Raw genomic sequence first — 19277 nt, forward strand, 5'->3', positions numbered from 1 at the left:
TGCTATTTTCATATCTTTTTTTTTTTTTTTTCTCCAATAGCAAGAAACATTCATAAGGGTTTCTCCAGTGTGAACTGAAGCTCAGGTGCAGTCTTTGTGTTGCTGTCATTGTCAGAATCTGGAGGTACACAAAAGGGTCTGGAATTAATTGTATCTCAGAGAACCAAGTATTCAACAAGCATCTGGTGCAGAAAACCCTGGGGATTTGTTATTAAACACCTCTCTGAGGAAGCTCTCAAAGGGCATTTGTCTGAGCAAAGCAAATATGCCAGGGGGAGCTGGAATTTTGAAGATGCCCATATTTATATAATGGTCTCCACTTCTACCTGGTGTTCTAATCTGGTGTTGCAGATTATTGCCTTGTTTTTAGTTACTCTGACTTGGAATATCTGAATTTAAAATACATTACTTCTTACAAAGTTAGAAGTAGTGTCAGTAGGAGAGAAAACTAGTTCAGTTATTTGGGAGCAGAGCTGAAGCAAGCAAAAATAACTTTTTTTCCACATGGTGGTTGGCTCAAATTTGGACCTCACCCCTAAAGAACATATTAAATGGCGTATAAAAACTAAATCAGACATGTTCTGAGAGACCAGATGTCTGCAAATGAGGTTCAGAATCACTTTATGGGCAACAGTTCTTTATACTGCTGATTTCTAGGAGCTAATAAAATCTAGCCTTCTTTTCTGGTAATTTTCCTCTACTGTTCAGTGCTGGTCACTTTGGAGACAATGTGTGTCTGACAGGCTTGCATTGTAATGAAAATTGGCTGCTCTTTTGGTCTTCTTTTCTGTGAAGCTGCTAGGATATATTAGTCTTGTAAAAGCTCATTGAGTCTTGTCAAAATTTGAGGTAACTTTGAGGTTGATGTTAACATCTTGTTGTTGTTGTTGACGTAGACCTGCTACATGCCCATAGTAGGTTGCCAAAAGTCATTTAATTGCAGAGGTCTTTAATGACATGAAAAAAGGAGCAGGATTGTTATAGATCATTTACTAAGGCAACAGCAGGTGACGCAGGGGAAATTGTCAACTTTTTATGCAAGATAGGAATTGTCAAAAACCACAGCCTTCAAACTTCTGAACAGGATGAACAGCTACTGCTGATGTAATGAAACGTAGTTGTCAGTTTAGAGAAGGGGTGCCTAAATAGTCACAGCTGTCAGGCATCAAATAATAAATGTTATTCTTTCTGGTTAAAATTTCATGTTCTTCAGAAAGAACAACAGAGCAGTTTGACTGTATTTTGATTACAATATGGAAGTGCAATATATGGCAGTAGTGTAACTTGAGTTTCACTAGTTAAAACGGGATTTTGTATGTGCATAAAATTCAGTATGTATGTGACTGCAAATAAGGGCAGGAGAAGTTATTCATGTCACTTGATGGCACTGGGTGTTACTCTTGCTTCAGTCAAAATAGTTTTTCTGCTGTTTTCCACCTACATTCCCAGGAGAAAGGGAAGAAATCTTCTCCCTATTAACATCAGAATAAAACTGAATTTAGGTGAGCCAAGACTACACACAAGTGAAATGTATTCCCCATTGTTTTACATAATTTCTTTCCACCAAGGGACAAAAACAGACAAAAAACCCAACACACACACACCCTCCCCTGCCCAAAAAAAAGGAAAAGCTTTTTCTTTGTCAAAAATATATTCACTGAGGGAACAGAAAGTCCTCATTCTGGACAAGTTCTGTTTAACAGCATTTTTTGAGAAGAAGTTTCATGATGTACTTTCTTGCCTATGAGATTGTCAACTCCTATCAGGCAGTGATTTGACAGTAGTGACTTGTAAGTAGAATCTATTTTTAGTTGCTACCACAGCCCCAAAGCATGTAATGGCAATGCATGAGAAGTCCTCCCCAGTATGGGTGATGCCATTTAAATTAGGGAATGGGTTTAAAGGAAGCAAGAAAAGGTATTAAGTTAATAGGGACTAAGATGATTAGGAGCTGGTTGGAGAGTGTCATATATTGACTCCAAGACATGTGCTTTGGCATTGGTTGTTCTCTGCAATTTGCTGTCTATTTGTGGTATTTGACTCTTCTATCCCTTTTTCTGCTATTATCACTGAGTATTCTAAAAAAAGCCACAGCTTACTACTTGGAAAAACAAAGGAAAATTGGAAAATTTTTGTTTAGGGTATCCTGTTGAACAGAGGCCAGGTCAACTATTCTCATTTGCATCAAACCATTGGAATTTATTACAAGCTGTTTTACTGTTTGTACTCACATATACACTGCATTCATCTGGATTGCCAAAGAAAGCCAGAAGCTGTAGCAATCGTAATGCAATTGTCAGCTGAAAAAATCTGCAAGGAGGAACTCCTACTAAGGGTGCAGAATGGTCACCTCAGTAACAATCTGGTAACCATTTTTATGTTATTAAATGTCTCACTTCGTGTAAAATCAGCACATTTAGAAAAACATGTAGATGTAGTGTAGCATGAAAGATGGTTGGCCCAATCCCACTCTTGTTATTTTGTGTCACCTTGTGTCCAAGAAAGATTTTTGTGCTGAACTCTAAATTGGTATAAAAAAGCCAAGATACATAGGGAAATCAGGGACATGAAACCTTAGAGGAGGCTTCTTTCTCTCTTTTTTTTTTTTTTTTTAAGCATGTTGTAAATAACAAGTATCTATCAGAAAAAAACCCAAACACATTTAATGCACAAGTGTAAATGCTAACAGTGTGTATCCTCCCACATCTGTTTCCACTTTTGTTCTTGGTACAGTCTTTTGCTGATATGTTGTGTAAGACAGTTTTCACTGGGTTTATTTTCTGGGTCCCTAATTGCTCCCTTTATTTCTAGGCTTGTGCATGGCTTTTTTCAGAATAATACACTGCCTGGCTGCTCACGGGCTTAATTTGTCATCTTCCTGTTTTCTGTCCTTTGTTATCTACAGGTCAGTTTGCAAAGTTGAGTGCAATATTCTTCTCTCTCCTCTCAAGTAAGTATTATTATAATTTAGAAGAAAGTTTGGAATTAATCCTCATAATATACATTTCAGTTGCAATGCATCTTGTGGCACCTGTATGTATGTGACAATGCTGTTTCTTTCTCCTTTTAACCTGTGTTGGGATGCCTTGGAATCTCTCTGAATCAGTTCTAATTTATAGATCTGTAGTCCTAGTCCCAAGGATTCCTGTTAAGCCATCATGCTTTTTATGTTTTTTCCTTTGTTGGCCATCAGAGTGAGAACGTGGGCTTTTTATCCCTGGGGATGAACACAAATATATTAGCCAGTACAGAGAAGCCTTGTCCAGGAGATAAGGAATCAGATTACATTTCAAGAGACCTGAGTTTAATTCCATTCAATGCTTTAGTCTTCCTAGGATAACTGAAATAAATAATTTCTGATGAGATCAGAACATCTACTCCAGTGTGTGAAACAAGACTTATGCAAACATTAAAGAAAGCAATCCACCAGCTGCTTAACCAGAGGTATCCTCAGATGCGTTGTGGAAGTTTAAAAAGCCCCAAAAAGTGGAAGGCACTCAGCTACTGGATAGAAGCTGGCAGTTCAGAAATATGGCAAGATCTATAAATTTCCTGCTGTCCCATTGATGCCTTAGGATTTAGCTTTTATATTTTTCATATATTTGTAATCCTGCAGTTCTTTAGTGTGTAACTCTCAACTCCATATAGTGTTAGCTACTGTCTTCCCATTTTGAACATACACAGCATGATACACAGGCTGCAAACTACTGATTGGAAATACAGTAAAAGCAATCAAGAAATTCAAATGTCCACAAAGTCACTGTATCATTTTGGTCAGACAAAACAATTCCTCTCTAGGCCTGGGAATCAAGGACACCTTACTGTCTCAGGCCCCAAGAGATGGAAACAAAAGTTGGGCTGAGCAAACTTGCGGTAAATGACTTCATTACCTGAAGCTGTAACTGGAAGATTAACTCCCAGTTTGCAAATGGACCAAACTTATAAAAGTGTGAAAACTCATGACCTGTCATCCATTTTTGGGTGTAGGCCCTGGGGGGCTTAATCTGCCTGAAATCTACCTGAAGGCCCTTCAATAAATATAACAGCTTTTTATTCCCTTAATTTTGTCTGATGTCTGGTTTTAGGTAGCCCCAACAAGGCATCACCATATTGAGGTCATGTTCCTTACACATGCCAGCCTCACAGTTGCAGCACTGAGGTTACTGCCAAGTTCAGCAATTGTGTTTTTCCTCAGGAAGACAGATAACATGTATTTTTATGAAGTAAAACTCTTGAACATTTGCCCAGGAAATGGGAGACCACACATTTCGTCTTGCCTCATCTGAAGCCATGGATTCTGCATTTCTGGCTCTCTAGGATAGAGTGCAGTGCCCTGCTGTGAAGATGGCAGTGAGATAGTGCTGTCCATCCTGCTGAGACACTGAACCATGGGCTAATGGGGATGAAAAGGGAGGAGGAATCAGAATAGGGATCTGATTCTGTTCTGCAGACTGAACCTCTCCCTCAAAGCCAGGGCTAAAAGCAAGCAGTGGTCAACAATCAAATGGACACTGGAGCTTGGGAGCAGGGTCATGTTCAGATGAGCAAAACCAGTGACCTAGCCTGTGCCAACTCTAACAGGAACTCATATTGTTAGATTTTGTGTGTCGTGTTTTATGCTAGACCTCCTTATTTATATGGCAGTTTTGATGGTAAAATTTGACCCTGATTCAAGGGGTTTGCATCTTCTGATGACAGTAAAACTTGACTGTTAAAATGTGTACCTTGTGAAAGCAGCTGCTAAAGGGTATTTCCAAGGCATCTGTCTCAGTGTCTCTTGCAGCTGAAGCAGAATAACTGGATGTGAAAAGCAAATAAACTGCAATACCCAGAGTACTATAAACACCAAATAACTGCTCATAAAAATTCTCCTAACATTGCTCCTCGGGTTGCATTCATTTTCTCAGTAGTCTTGTTAAAAACATGAGCCATGTAGAGTTCCCTAAATATTTACAGCCGGAGAAATAATTTTCCTTACTCTGTTTTGGTGCAGTTGTCAGTTTTAGATCAGGTCATGTGAAAAGGAAAGTAGATACTTCAACTACACAATGTGTGTGTATAACTATGTATGTAGTGGAAATTTTGTATATAATTGAATATGCAAATTATATAATTGAATATAATTACAATTTGCAATAATAAGTCAAAAAAACCCTTTTTTAATTAGAGTTGCAAAACTCAGGCTACTCTATATAAGGTTTCCTTTTTTATTGGGAAGCAGTGCTAACATAGTGATGTGGGGAAACATACTGCTCTGGAAGGCTGGCTTTCTTGAGAATACGTGTCCTGTCTCAAATTAGCAGATATCTGAGACTGAGATACTATTTCATCTCCTGGATGATTTTTGAAACCTTGTCAAAAAGAAAGATTTTCATAGTGAAATTCCTTTTAGCTCCCAAGGGAGCCCTCTGGTCAGTACCAAAGAGTGTGACATTCCCAGGAGATATAAAAGCCCAGCCCTTACAGAAACTGACATCCAAAACTGGTGGACTTGGCACTTCACCTATATCCGCAAGAACAAAATGTTTTATGGTAGATTTTGATAACTGCATCTTCACATGGTAAGTGAATCTTCTCAGGATTCACTCTGTTGGGAATATGGAATTCTGTCATATCTTGTGTATTTTACTTGGTACTTGCATTTCACAGCACTGGAAAAATAACTTCAAAATAGTTTATACCAGTCATGGTATCTAAAGTGCTTTTGCATTTTCATTGGGTTCTTGCTTGAAGCTTAGAAGCTGCATAAAGAGTTTTATTTCTAAGCCCTTATTCAGTCAATAGTGATACAGATACAGCTGATATGGCCCTAGATGGGCATAGGAAGTAGAAAGCCAGCAGACTTTCTCACACCAGTATTACATTTGTGCTTATTAAAAAAAAAAAAAAAAAAAAAAAAAAAAAAAAGACAAAAACAAAAGATGGGGGAAATGAGATCAGGTTATTGTAGCTCCTTGTGAGTAATATTGCTGCTGATAGCCAGCCACAGAATTTTGTTCATTTCCTCATTGATCTGAAGGTGATGTTATTTGATTGATGATTTTTGCAATCTGTTTGCATTTGCATTTTTAAGTGTATAATTTTCCAGAATTGATTTGAAATAGCATCTAGTATAACAAATTCCCAAGAGAACAAGTGATTCCAGTAATATATAAAACATAATTTAATTAGGTTTTCAATTTACTTTTTATGTTAAATATTCTTTTTATTTCTTTTTCTTTTTTTTTTTTCTTTTTTGTTTTTAAAGAAACAGAGTTAATTTGAGCTTGTTTTCACCAGGTACTAGGCAGATCTTGACATTAGGTGAAACTGCAACTCTGATGTTATTTTACTTTTATCCCCTTGACAGCATTTGGTTTTTTGCCAAGGGTGGCCAATGGGAGCAGAAATCCTGCATTTCAGAAACCGGTTGAGAAGTTGTCATTTTCAATTAGTTGCTGTTGACTCATGCAGTGGACGTGTCCTCACAAGACCTGCAATTTCCTAGACTTTTCTAAAGCTATGCTTTCTTAGTGCTGGCACACATTTGAATTGGTCATGTCTAATTCATTTATATGCATTATTATAACATGAGAGAAGGTGTGAAAAGCTAATAGAAATCAGACCTAAGGCACCCACTGAGGGGGAGTACAGAGCTTTCCTGCAGGTTTTGTTCTCAGATTTTAACTGTGATTTTCCCTGTCTTGACAAAAACGTAATAAGTTCAGTTAAAGATTCAGTTCCATTCCACTCCAAACACTCTCGCTCTCTCAAAACCTTAGCATGAACTGTTGTGGGATCTGAGGCTTTGCTTGTCTTTGGGAGACATTTACCTTTGCAAAAGTGAACTGTTTGTGTTGAAACAGGTGGATTTGTTTTCAAATGCAAAGACCCCAAATCCTCTCAAATTTTTGATATGAATATGTTCTTTAAAAATATCATGTATTCAGCTTGACTGTTTTTCCAGAATTCATGTTGAGTAACGTTTTCATATTTTTCTCATCTCTTGCCATTTTTTTCAAGCCTCTGTTTTCATGTTTCCCAGCAGAGACTAGGAATACATCAGATGTCAGGTGATAAAACCCATGGGCCAAGGGAGAGTGTGTCTAGTCCAATCTTTTTTGGTTTTTCCTGAGCAAATACATAAAAGCTAGCATTATCTGGACCATTCCATTTGAAAGTAACAGGAGGATAACAGCACAGTAATTTTCAAAAACGTCTGCTACATTCACTCAGCTATGTTTTGGTTTTCCTTTTGGTTTCTTTTTCCCCCTGAGTCCTCCTCTTCTTAGCATGTAGGCGTAAAAAACCACTGTAAAAAACTGTGACCGAGTTATCAGGAAAGAAGGAGCTTAAATTTGTGAATTCAATTCTAAAATTGCACAAGTGACAGGGGTGTTTTTTGAAAAATCACTGAATGACAAGTAACAAAAAAGAACCTGTGGATTACGTAACAGAAGAGGTGTAGAAACAGTTTTATATAATGACAAATCATAAGAGTCTTAACTTGGAAATAATTTTGGCACTTTGAAAACTTTGCAGTGAATTTAGGATTCTGAGGTTCATTAGTACTCATTATCTCTTGTAGGAAAATATATGTATCCCAGTGCTGGCTGTGGAACAGAGAGAAGCCTGGGGAGAATTTAGAATAACACTTCCCACAGTCCACCAAAGTAATTTATCTAGAAAATATGAAGCAAACCCAAATACTTAACATTACTGTCAATGTGTCTTAATGCATCCCAGGTTTCACAAGCCACTCTTATTTTACTCTTGTGGTTTATAATGGTACCATCATGAAATATGAGATGTTCCTATATTTTTGTATATTAGGAAAAATTTTGTCACCAAAGGGTTGCCAAGCATTGTAACAGGCTGCCCAAGTCTGGTTGAGTCACCATCCCTGGAAATACTTGAAAGGCATGTGGATGTGGCACTTGGGGATATGGTTTAGTGGTGAGGTTTGGCAGTGCTGGGTTAATGGCTGGACTGAATGATCTTTTCCAGCTTAAAGGATTCTATTATTTACATAACCCTGAAGCTGATTCAGTAAAAGACAATCTCAGGCAGCTGAGAACTGACCTCTTCCATGCCTTTGATTTGCATTTTTTTGTCTGAGTTGTGAAGAGCAAAGCATTCCTTTGCTAAGATTACCAAATTAGTTTGCAGATTTAAGTACAGGTGCATGTCTGATTTTTAAAAGATATCATTTAAGATGTACCTCAGAAATTTTTTATGAAATTCTCATTAGACTTGCACTGTAGGTTTCCTTTGCATTTATCAACAAAATGTTAGTGCTTAAGATCATCATACCATTTGGCATTCTTAGGTATTAAGGAATGGGGTGGAAGTGTTTGTGCTTGAATAATTAATACAATCAAATGGTTTCAGGAAGGGGAAGCAGCAAACTAAACTACCTGACCTTTCTTCATTCATCAGATTTAATCTAACTATTTTTGCCAAAGTAATTTGCATTCCATCTCCCATCTTTTAGGCCAGCTTTATGACTGAAAGAAGTAGAAAAGAATTTGTGTGTGGGGAGTGGTATATTATGCTGTGATTATCGCATCTCATGCAATGCAGATTGGTTTTCCCTCTGAGGTAGTTCAAAGGAAAAAGGAATGAGTTCCTTAACTTAGGAAGGGTCAAAGGTGTAAACAGTGCTTTTACGAGAAATGTGCCAGAAGCAGAAGTCTGCAGTATTACCTGACTGTAGATCCTGACATAGCTCTGAGAAGGAGCAGAAGTAACCTATCAAGCATTTTCCATTACCAGCTAAAACTTTGATGCCTCTTCTGTAGGAATTTAACATACTCTCTGATACTTCAGCATACAGAGGAGCACCAGCAGAAACTGTGCAGTGGACTAGGCTGTTCATGAGCTGTAGCACCCAGAATCATTCTTTCAAGTAACTGGAGGTTTTCTTAGACACAGTAAAACATACAAGACATTTACATGTGGAGGAGGCTCATGATGGTGAGTGGCTGTAAATCAAGTGGCTGAACACTGCACAAGGAGGATGGTGAAAACCATGGTTTCACTTTCAATAGTGTATTTATAGAGCGAGCTGGAAGGGGAAAGTGGAAGGGAAAATGGGAATGCTGCAAATCTGTGTCAGTGCAGACTGAGTTACCACAAGGTCCCACAGCAGAGCAGGCAACAGCCTTCTTGCCCATGATAAGGGAAGTTTCCAACTTCCCACATGACCTGTAAGTTTCTATTTACAGCTCAAATACCTATAGCTCACCTAGGTAGAATGGCTTTTTTAGTTTTTTAACTCCTTGAGGGATAACCACAGGAACTGGCCAGCTCCCTTTTTCTCTCAATGAACCAGCAGTCAGAGGCATTACTTGCTCTGCTTGCATGGGTGCAGCATGTTAAACCAACACTCTTTAAAAAATAAACCTTCCATAAATTCTTTATAAACCTTCCATAAACGTTTCTCAACAGGGAAGCTGCAGTCAAACAGACAATGAAAGCTACGTAAGAACTGATGATGAGGAGAGCTGCTTTCGGACAGACGATGAAGAAAACTCAGCTGCGAACTTCACAGAAGAATGGAACCAAGAGGTGCAGCGTCTCTTGACAAAAAAATCACATAACTAAGTTCTGAGGACTGTAGCACAGTACTTTTGTTCTAAGAGTTGTAGTTTGTAGATGTGTGTTTTTTGACAACAAGACTTTTGTTTAAAGCTAACTTATATTAGCTACATCTTCTGTAACATGGCTCATTACTGGCGAAGCAAACAGACTGACGCGCGTGCCGCTGTCACACACGGCGGCGCTGTTAATAACTCACGTAAACCCTTTGCACATGATATTGAACCTGTTCAGTTTACAATGACAATACTGTTTATAGTTAGAAATTTGATTTCTAAATACTTTGAGATTTTAGTAGATCGGTTTACTATACACTGTACATTTTTTTTTTCCACGGGAGAAATAAAAAGCGACAATTATGCATTTAACACTGAACGATGATACTCCTGAGTGTATATATCTAGTAGCCCAAAAAACAAAGTACCAGACTATATTTGCAATTTGTTTGCAAGTCTTTAAATTAAGGCTTATACAAAATGTACTAAAATAATATAATTAATGATAATAATAGACTTCTCTAATTTAGGGCTAATGTGTAACTTAGGAATGTTTCTTTCAAAATAATCTAACAAATCAGCCATAGAAGTTAGTGTAAATATTTTTTTTCCAAATAGATATCATATACAAAAGGTGACATTCAAATGATATAGAATCTAGTTTTTAAATCAGCACAGATCTTCTTAAAACTGTGAACTATGTTTTGAAATACTCGTTGCTAAAGCTGTTTATAAACCACAGGTGCCATAAGATCCCTGAACTGACTGATGTTACGTATAATCCTCCATGGTATTGTTTCATTGATGTTTTAGCTTTAGTAAGCATGTGTTCAACAAACCAGCTCTTTCCATCTCTCTGCCCCTCCTCTTCCTCCCCGCCCCCTTCCATTATGTTATTTTCGAGGCCTTCAGCTTTAAATGTACAGGCTTAAAGTGCGCTTGCAACTGTTTCCTTTTGATTTCCGAATGTGTACTGCCTTAGCCAGCCACCAGATGTTCTGCATGCCCTCTTGGAAATGTGTGGTGAGACTCTTTCAGAGCTGGATGGAGAAATAGCGATCAGTGAAAAGCACAAGAAGAGCGGTGGATTCTTGAGAAAGGACAGGCATACAGTTAGAGAATTGGAGTTTCATCCAGTTTAGTATTCTTTCACTATCAAGGCATTTCAGGAGAAAGGGGACTGACGTGGCCATTAGGCAGGGTTAGGCAGTGAGGCTGCTGGCTAAAAAGTGCTTGCTCTGCTGTGACTACAAACCTACAGCTGCTCCTGAGAGGGCATTGACACAAACTAGCATCAACGTGCTCCCCAGAGCACCCTGCTCCAAAACAAAGGTGACACCTCTGTGGCATGTGGCACTGCCATGCAGAGGAGCCAGAGCCAGGCCAGGGACAGCTGGAGCAGCAGCTGGGCAGGGACACCAGGAGGTGTTCCATGCTGGCTGCCTGGCCCTCCTGAGCTGCGCAGTGTTAGCTCGGGGCCGCCTCTGTGCCAAGGTAACTTCACTGCCCTAGGACAATATTGGGCTTCCAGTACCTGGCTGACCTGAAGTGACACTGTCTAGAAGCCCTGAAAACAGTGGTGTTTCATACAGATATTTCACACCAGCACAGTTTGCCTACAGCAAGTGATGAGATACCCATCTAAAGCAGGTTAACGTGGCTTGTCTGTCCTTGCTTTCATGGTGACGTGGATGTGTGCTGCCGTGTTTACATGAGATTGCTATGTAGCTCGACCCAGTAAGTCCACTTGTTTGCATGCATTCTCCAGGCTCATGGCTGTTTCCCTGGGCACCACGTGTTAGGGGATGAGTATCTGTATGAAAGAGCTGCTGCCATGTTTCACTTTCATATCATTTTATTGTGTATGCAGATCTCTTGTCTGTATATCCTTGCATACCTGGGCTTGCTCTCAGACATCCAAATGCATACTAAGGGATCCAGATATCTTCATGTAAGCTTTTCATTTCTGCAATCACTGGTCTTTGCTCCTGGGTATGTGCCATCCTGGCAAGGCAGGCACCATATCCTCCACTGTCCCCTCCTCCAACCTCCTCTCAGGAATGAGTTAGCCTCCACTAGTGCCTAGCACTCCATGTTTTAAGCTACTCCAGTGAACCTGTAGACATTGCTGTCAGCTCAGGATGCCAGGCAAGCATTTCCTGAACAGGGAGAAAACAAGCTAGAACACAGCTATGTGCAATGGCTGATCAATTCAACACGTGTCATGTTTAATTGTACCCAAAGTAATAGATCCCTCTCATCACCTTAATGTCTGCGTGCTCATTATCACCATGTTTAAAATAGATGCACTAGACTAAATCCATTGCAAGAGCTTCTGAACTAGGAGTAAGAACTGAAGTTGACTAATCAAGCACTTTTCTTTTAGGCTGGTGTCAACAAGATGATCCCTTAGGAGTTCTGGGTCCCTTATGCCCTGGAGCTCTGAGATGAAGCACCTCTTACTTAGCTCTGCAAATGTCTATTTTAAGCATTTTTCCAAGCTGTTAAGCTGGCTGCATTTTCACCCAGCTGGTCTTTGTCTGTTTGTTGAATATTATTTTGGTTGTGGTGTGTGGTCATTAAAACAAACACAGTTACAGAAGAGGTCCCTGGTATGGCCCTTTTGTTAATTACCAATGGCCCACCACAACCATCAAAACTCCGGGTGGTTTTACTGTCACTGGAGGAAAACCAGTGGTTTGGAATCAGGAGACAGGGATGTGAAGATGTATAGGGTCCTTGAATGTCCAAAGCGAAGGTGGAGAATGGGTTGTCTGTAAGTAGTAATGTTAACTAAACTGCATAAAAAGGTGTGTGGCCTTTGTTGTGATATAATATGTATTTTCTTATATGCATGAGCCAAATTGTTGCATCATAATTTATCATAAGTGTGTCCGCCTTTACTTTCAGTCGTCACCTTCTCCCATTCTTATTGGTTCTTGGCAATTTCTGTAGATAGACCTTGTAAATATTGCAGCCTCGGGTTGCTGTAATCACATTGGTTCAATTCAGCAGACGGAGCTGTGACCAACAAGCACTCCACAGTGTCCTGAAGAATAAAGGGCATTTTTACCTTTGAACCAAAAACAAACAAAAAAAAGTTCGAAGAGTTACATCTTGAGGCTACTAACTGCAACGCATTTTTAAAACACTGTACTTGACACCACTTGAGACAGATACAGAGACACTAAAAATGTCACGATATTCATTGGTATTGTAACAGAACTGCTATTGTATGGGGTTTTTGTATTGCTGTTAAGTATTGTTTTGTGTGTGTGTGTTGGAACCTACTGGGGACATGTTATATTTTGAAGTGATTAAACTATTTAATTGTGTGTCTATATTTTGGAATGGAATTATTTCTTCATTAAAAAGATTTTTAAAAGGAATTTATGGAACATTGTATTTGTGGCTTTTTTTGGTTTTGGATGTCGTGTTCCATGGAGCCCAAACAGCATTTTTTTTCAGTAGGGAAGGGATGGAGAGTGTGTCCCTGTGGTGCAGCAAGTAGTCTTTGTCTCTTCCACCACTTCACAGGAGAACTCACTCCATCACCTTCCACAGTGCTTTGAACTTGGTACCAAGCAGTACCTGCTTTCCCAAGCAGTTTCTTCTTCCTTCCTTTCTTAATTCTCCATATCTTTAGCAGTTTCACAACCTGAAAATGAAGTTCCCTATGTGTAAAACACCTGCCCCTGTATGCACTTGACAGCAGTGAAAATGACCATAAGCAGAAGACATCAGGGCCTGACAAGGTGCCTGGTACAAACTTAGAAGGTGGTACGTGGTTCTCAGGAACCTAAACTATCTGCAATAGTGTAATTTTTTTTCTTAACCACTGTTTCTCTGGCATTAGAAGGAAGAAAACATTGGAACAGGCACGCTTGAATGGCTTTACCATACACAGTCACACGTTCTTCTGTTGCAGATTAACACCAAGTCTGTTTTTCCAATTATACTTTTAAGATATCTTTCCTTGTAGTTGTTGGTAATTGCAACTGGTTGCTATCTAAAAGAGCATGGAGTTGCAAAGCAAGAGCTCACACTTACAGCAGCAGGTTTGTGTTCTGATGCAGTGCTTGGGGCTAGCTCTTCAGGACCTGGCAACATCTGGAGTGCCCAGGGGTGCAGCTGGGTGTGGTGGCACTCCTTCCCATCTGCCCTGCACCTGCTGTCCCAGAGTGTATCACTGACATCCAAGATATCCCCAGCTGTGCACTCAGAATTGTTAGCTGCCCAGTGAGTTACACCAGGAGGGGTCTGTTAGATGAATAGCAGCAAACCAAAAATACTCTGTCTGCTCAGCAGATACCCCAGTGTGTTGGGAAGCAGATAAAGCCCAGTCTGCTGCCTCCTTCAGCACTGACTGCTGTGCTAACCTATAAATCACCAGGGTTTATTTGCCCTAATTCTCCTGTCTACATGTTGACATTCTTCAATAAAGATGACCATTTTACACTGTAAATTGTTTGCCAGATCTGCTGAACTTCGCCTCCACAATCCCAGTCCACATTCATATCCACAAGACTGTAATGTATGATGACATATAAGCTCATGAGGATAACTGTTTTATCCATGCATAATCCCAAATTGCTGTGTTGCTTCCTAACCCACAATCAAGTCTATGGCCCTTGGGGAGCAAAGGAGCCAGTGAAAACTAATTTATAGGCAAGGGCTGTTTTTCTCTTTGCCTCTTGGTTACTCTAGCTGCTTTTTGCAAAGAAAACAGACTCATACAGGAGGAAATAAATTAGTTTCATTTGAAAAAGGAAATAAAATAGTAAATAAAAAACAAATAAAATAACATAAAATAAAATAAAAGTGGTCTTTAGATCTGGTTAGTTGGTTCCTTAGCTGCATCAGCACTGAACTAGGGGACTAAAAAGGTCTGGAATTTTCTGAAAGCACCTGAGATCTTAGTTCAGCAGCACACAATTCTATGGCTGCTCTTCCAAAATTTGCTTAGACCTATTGCTCAGCAGTTGTATATTCTGCTGCAAGCAGCCCTTATGTCTGGGTGAAACTTGTGAGAGACTGTTGCAGGAATATGAAGCTGAGTTTTTCAGAAAAATGAAATATCTTGGGTAGGAGAAGAAATCTCTATTGTTCCATGAATTAAAAATGTATTGAAGAATTTCATATGCCTCAGGATCATCCTGTCTAATACCCCAGATAATCCACAGATTAAGGATTCCCATTTGCTTTCTCCTAAATTACTGCCACCAGCTGAGCTGCCTGTGGATTAGGACAGCTATCCCAGGCTGCCAGCACTGCACCATCAAGCCTTTGGCTGCAAAAGGCAGAGCAGCAGAATTAGGCTACGCTTCTCCCAAGCCTCCCATTTCCCAGGAAACAAGTCCCAAACTGAAGTTTTTCTGAGGGCCCAAAACTCTGGAGCATTCTAAAAAAGCTGCTTTGGACTAGCAACCTCCTAGGACAAGGCTGAGGGATGTGCACAGGGGAGGAGGGGAATTGTGCAACCACGTCATACAAAGATGGTTAATGCATAACATAAGTTGGTTAATGCAGCTTGGAGATTAAATAAAGACCAAAGAGATAAGTGATATGAAAGAGTAGTTGCTTTTGTGTGTCTTGGTAGGCAATGAAGGAGGCCATGGTGCATTTTGTCATTGGTATGTGATGCTGCAGAATGCAGTTTGCTATTTAATGCAATTTACTACTAGCAAATTAATTACCTCATGGCTTGCATTTTTTACAGAACACTCAGCAGTGGCCAGATGGCAGATGTGTCAGGCCTGCTGCTTGCTATGCTAATTGTCAGCCCTAAAGGCTGCCCAGTTAACACTTCTCCCCTGCTTGCTGCAGCCCAGCATTGCTGCTAGCCCCAACACTGCCTGCAGCCAGCAAGCTCATTCAGAGAAGAGGCACTTTCCAAGCTCGTGTTTTGACTGTTTTTTTTGTTACTGTTCAGTTCAGTTTTGGTCCCTTTTGGTACATTCCTGTCAAAAGAAAAGGGTCAAACTGGTTTCCAGTGTGGGGATGTGTCTGTGCACACCTGCATTTCCCAACTTTTGGTCTTCCAGCCCCCAGATCCCTTGCAAGCCTCCCCAAACCCCAGGCAGGGGATCAGAGCATCCATCCCTGCTCCTCCTGCCTCCACCTCATGCACCTCAGTGCGATTTCAGGACAGGCTGCTCCTCACCTGCACCAATGCTTCTCCTTATGTCTTTGGTGGTGCTATTCAGCACCTCCTCATGGAGCAGGGGCTGCTGCTCACCTGAGAAAGAAGTTTCTCACCTCTGCCTTCCTGTCCCACTTCCCATGGGAGCTGCTATGGGGCCCAGACCAAGTTTTTTCCCAGATGGGTTCCCTCATTCAGGTCAAAAAGTTCCTTTTGGACACCCAAAATCCTTTCCTGGTTTCACCAAACAACCAAATGTGTTTATACTCCTGTGATCCACAGAGTAACCTCCCCTCCTGCAACCCTTGGTGGTGCCTAGGCCAATTACACTCCTTTTTCTTTTTTTTTTCTTCTTTTTTTTTTTTTTTCTTATTTTTCTTTATTCAGGCTTCTGGCAATAGCCTTAATTCCCCCATTTTGCACCTACACTGCTGCTGTGAGTGGGAATCAGGTGCTTAAGAGGTCTCTGCACTTCTTTAACATCTGCCTTCATGTGAAAGAGCAAGAGATTACATGCTCTGTAAGAAGCACTTTCATCATCATATTCATTATGTAGGTGCAATTAAACTTAGAAATCCCCCCCTCAAGAGACCTCAGCTCTGACAAACGACCCTATTGTCCTCTCCACAAAGTAGAAAAGTTGTATTTTGGTCCTTTCACATGGCACTGCTTGCTGTCTGGAGTGTTTTCCATTTGCTGCCTATAATAACTGCACCCTGGCTCTCATTTGCCTGGAGACCCTCACAGCCCCTGGCCCCCCAGCAGAGGGGGGGCTCAAATCCTGTTTTTTTCAGCTGAAAGGCTGATACTGAAGTTAGTGCAGATGGGAATTAGTACTTGAGGGAGTGCTGTTTCCAGGGAATCCTCTCATCACTCGCTCTGAGTCAAACACTTAGTGGAGGATGCTTCACCAGAAACACGTTTTCTGCTACTTTTGGATCTAAGCTCCCACAAATTAATTATTTGAGTTCATGTATAAATGCAAGAAGGAGGAAGGCAGAACACTTTTGTAAGGTCGTAATCATGAGAAATCTATGCAGACTTGTTCACCAATTAAAAACTGGATTTATAGAGGTTATACGAAGTCTGCACAGCTCTAGTATTGATTGTTTGTCTGGCAAAGTGATAATCAACAGAAAAATTAACTGGGTTTGACTGCAAGTTGGGATTGCCAAGGCTGATGGTGCCTGGAAGCAGAAAAATTAAACTGTTTTATGTTTAGCTGGGGATGCCTCAGTTAACCCAATGGGAGCCAACACAGAGGACTAAAACCAAATGAACACCAGATCACTGGTTGAGTAGCTGTTCAGTGGCCAGCTACTGCTTTCCTTGGGAAGCAATTAATTATTCCCCTTCCATTTTGCACTGCTGGGAGTGAAGCATCTCATCTGCTCAGCCAACACTGCCGAGTGGCAGGTGGTTTTCCTGCCACAAGGACACAGCGGGCTCAGTCCTGCCATGACTGGGTCATTGGGTACAGCTGAGGTACAGCAGGCAGAAATTTGCCCTAATAGCTTTCTCTAGCTGGTTACAGGACTGCATCTGGTCAGCCCTTTACTAAAATGTGATGAATGACCATGGAATGTTTTCCCTGGCAGCTGAAACCTTTTCCAAGATGGAAATAATGTTCACGTCTTTAGCCACCTAACAGATGAGACAGAAAAACTGGTGGCCTTGTCCAGAAAGTGTGAGCCAGCCTAATTCTGGGGTGAGGTTTCCCACCAAGCTGTGTGCTAATTCAGAAAGCAAGAACCCTTGTGTCAGATCCTTCCCCTTTCCTTTGCTATAGACTGTCTGTACTAATAACCATAATATTTATTGTCTTACCTATGATTATAGAACTTGGCCAACATATTCAAAAGAACTGGGAAAGGCAAGGCTTGAGTTGTGTCGAGTATCTGCATCATGCCCTGTTGCCTAGGCAGCTACATCTAACATTCAGGGACTTGTTTCTAGGAATTATGAGCTAGTGAGATAAACAAGCTCTTTTAAGGATGCAGAAGAGAAGAGGACTCGAATTTGGTTTGCTGTATTTACTTTGCTGTGCTCATTTAGACATTGATGGTCTGATGATGACCTAGAAACAGAGATACCCTGTGGAAGTGCTTGCCTTGCTCCCCCCAGGCAGCTCTGTGTGCCCAGCACTGTGCAATCCTGGCGTGGACACGCACATGCGCACACACCCCAAGGAGATTGCTCGTGCTATGAGGAGAAAAGAGCAACATTCCAGATTGCTAAGGGTGAGTCAGATGTTGGGAGAGGTTATGCAGTTTGCATGGATGGGGCTGCTCTCGTTTTCACTGTACAAGAGGATGAACAGCCCCCAGCTGGGAAAGGTGAGAGCTGCACTGCCTCTATCCTCACGCCAGCACTGCCAGACACACTGCCCATCCATATCCCAAGAGCTGCCTCTTCTTGCCTCAGAACTCAGGCACCAGTTCTGCTTTTGTGAGATCCCACTGGTGTGAGGGTTCTGATTTTACAGCACATTGACCACCAAAACTTCTGGCCTTGGTTTTGTGCCTTCGGAGAGCACAGATGCTGTGGTGTCAGGATCTCACCTTGCCAAATGCAGGCAGGCGTCTCGCCTCCTCCAGAGATGAGATGCTCCAGGAAAAACACATGAAGGAAGTGTGAAAAGTTGAGGTGATGGGGATGTTCACCTGCTCTCATAGTGTCAGCAGACATTTACCTCTAAGATGCCAATAGACATTGGCTCTATGGAGTGTCAGCAAAGTGTTCTTGCCCATCAGGCAAGCACCTGATTGAAGTCTGATTGAAGCAGCACTAGAGCAGCTCCCCTGATCCTGACAGAACTTTCCTCAGAGGGTACATTAGTAACAAAAATGTTTATTCTTTATAGCCCATGAATGCATTTCATCACCATTTAGCATTACCACAGACGTAACTGCAGGAAAACCTATTTTCAATATACTCTATGAGCTATCTAAGCTTGGTCCAGAATTTCTGGGCTGACTTCTGGCAGTTCAGCCCAACCCAGCAGTTCCCCTCATTTAATTTCCCACAGAGACATGTGGATGTGTCTTTAGCTGCATAAACCTAATTATGCTCCCACAGCCCCAAAACTGACAACTAAATTACTGTTACAGAATACTTGCAGAACAAAGCTTAACCAGAAGCGTCACAGTGTGATTTGTTGGACCAGCAGTCTGAAAAGAAAGATTGTTATGCAAATCTAATTTGGAAATCATTAGCAAGAGCAATGCCATAGAACAGAATCCTTTTATTTTTTTTAAGGGATTCCACCTTATTATAACCACATCAGTTTCTGGATACATTAGCATAAATAAATTGCAGGAATAGTAAGTATTTTTGGTATGGTAGATGGGCTTTTGAAGCTGAAGTCTCACTCATATATTGCAGTCCTAAAAGCAGTCTTAAATATTCTTAAAAATCCAGCCTCTGTGGTAAGTGTGATTTCTTTTCCTCACAAAGCTGCAAAATTGTTGTTTAGGAAACACTTGTTTTCAGCAGAAAGTTGGAAGTGTTCATAAATTAACTCACACTGAAAATTAAAGGTACCCACCCAGGCTGGTCCC

The 19277-nt window shown here is 40.7% G+C and overlaps 1 protein-coding gene across 20 annotated transcripts in view; it reads left to right on the plus strand.

Moving 5' to 3' along the window:
• DTNA (dystrobrevin alpha) overlaps positions 1-12964 on the plus strand; it is a 221049-nt gene extending 208085 nt beyond the window's left edge. For all 20 annotated transcript variants that reach the window (XM_041412835.1, XM_041412830.1, XM_041412833.1 and 17 more), the window contains 2 exons: positions 2906-2950; positions 9430-12964. In XM_041412835.1, the coding sequence (XP_041268769.1) occupies positions 2906-2923 (18 nt within the window). In that variant the 3' untranslated portion in view covers positions 2924-2950; positions 9430-12964. The remainder of the gene's footprint in view (positions 1-2905; positions 2951-9429) is intronic.
• Positions 12965-19277: the final 6313 nt, after the last annotated feature.

Source organism: Onychostruthus taczanowskii, unplaced genomic scaffold (genome assembly GCF_017590055.1).
Source record: "Onychostruthus taczanowskii isolate IOZ18803 unplaced genomic scaffold, ASM1759005v1 scaffold4, whole genome shotgun sequence".
NCBI classification, from domain to species: domain Eukaryota; kingdom Metazoa; phylum Chordata; class Aves; order Passeriformes; family Passeridae; genus Onychostruthus; species Onychostruthus taczanowskii.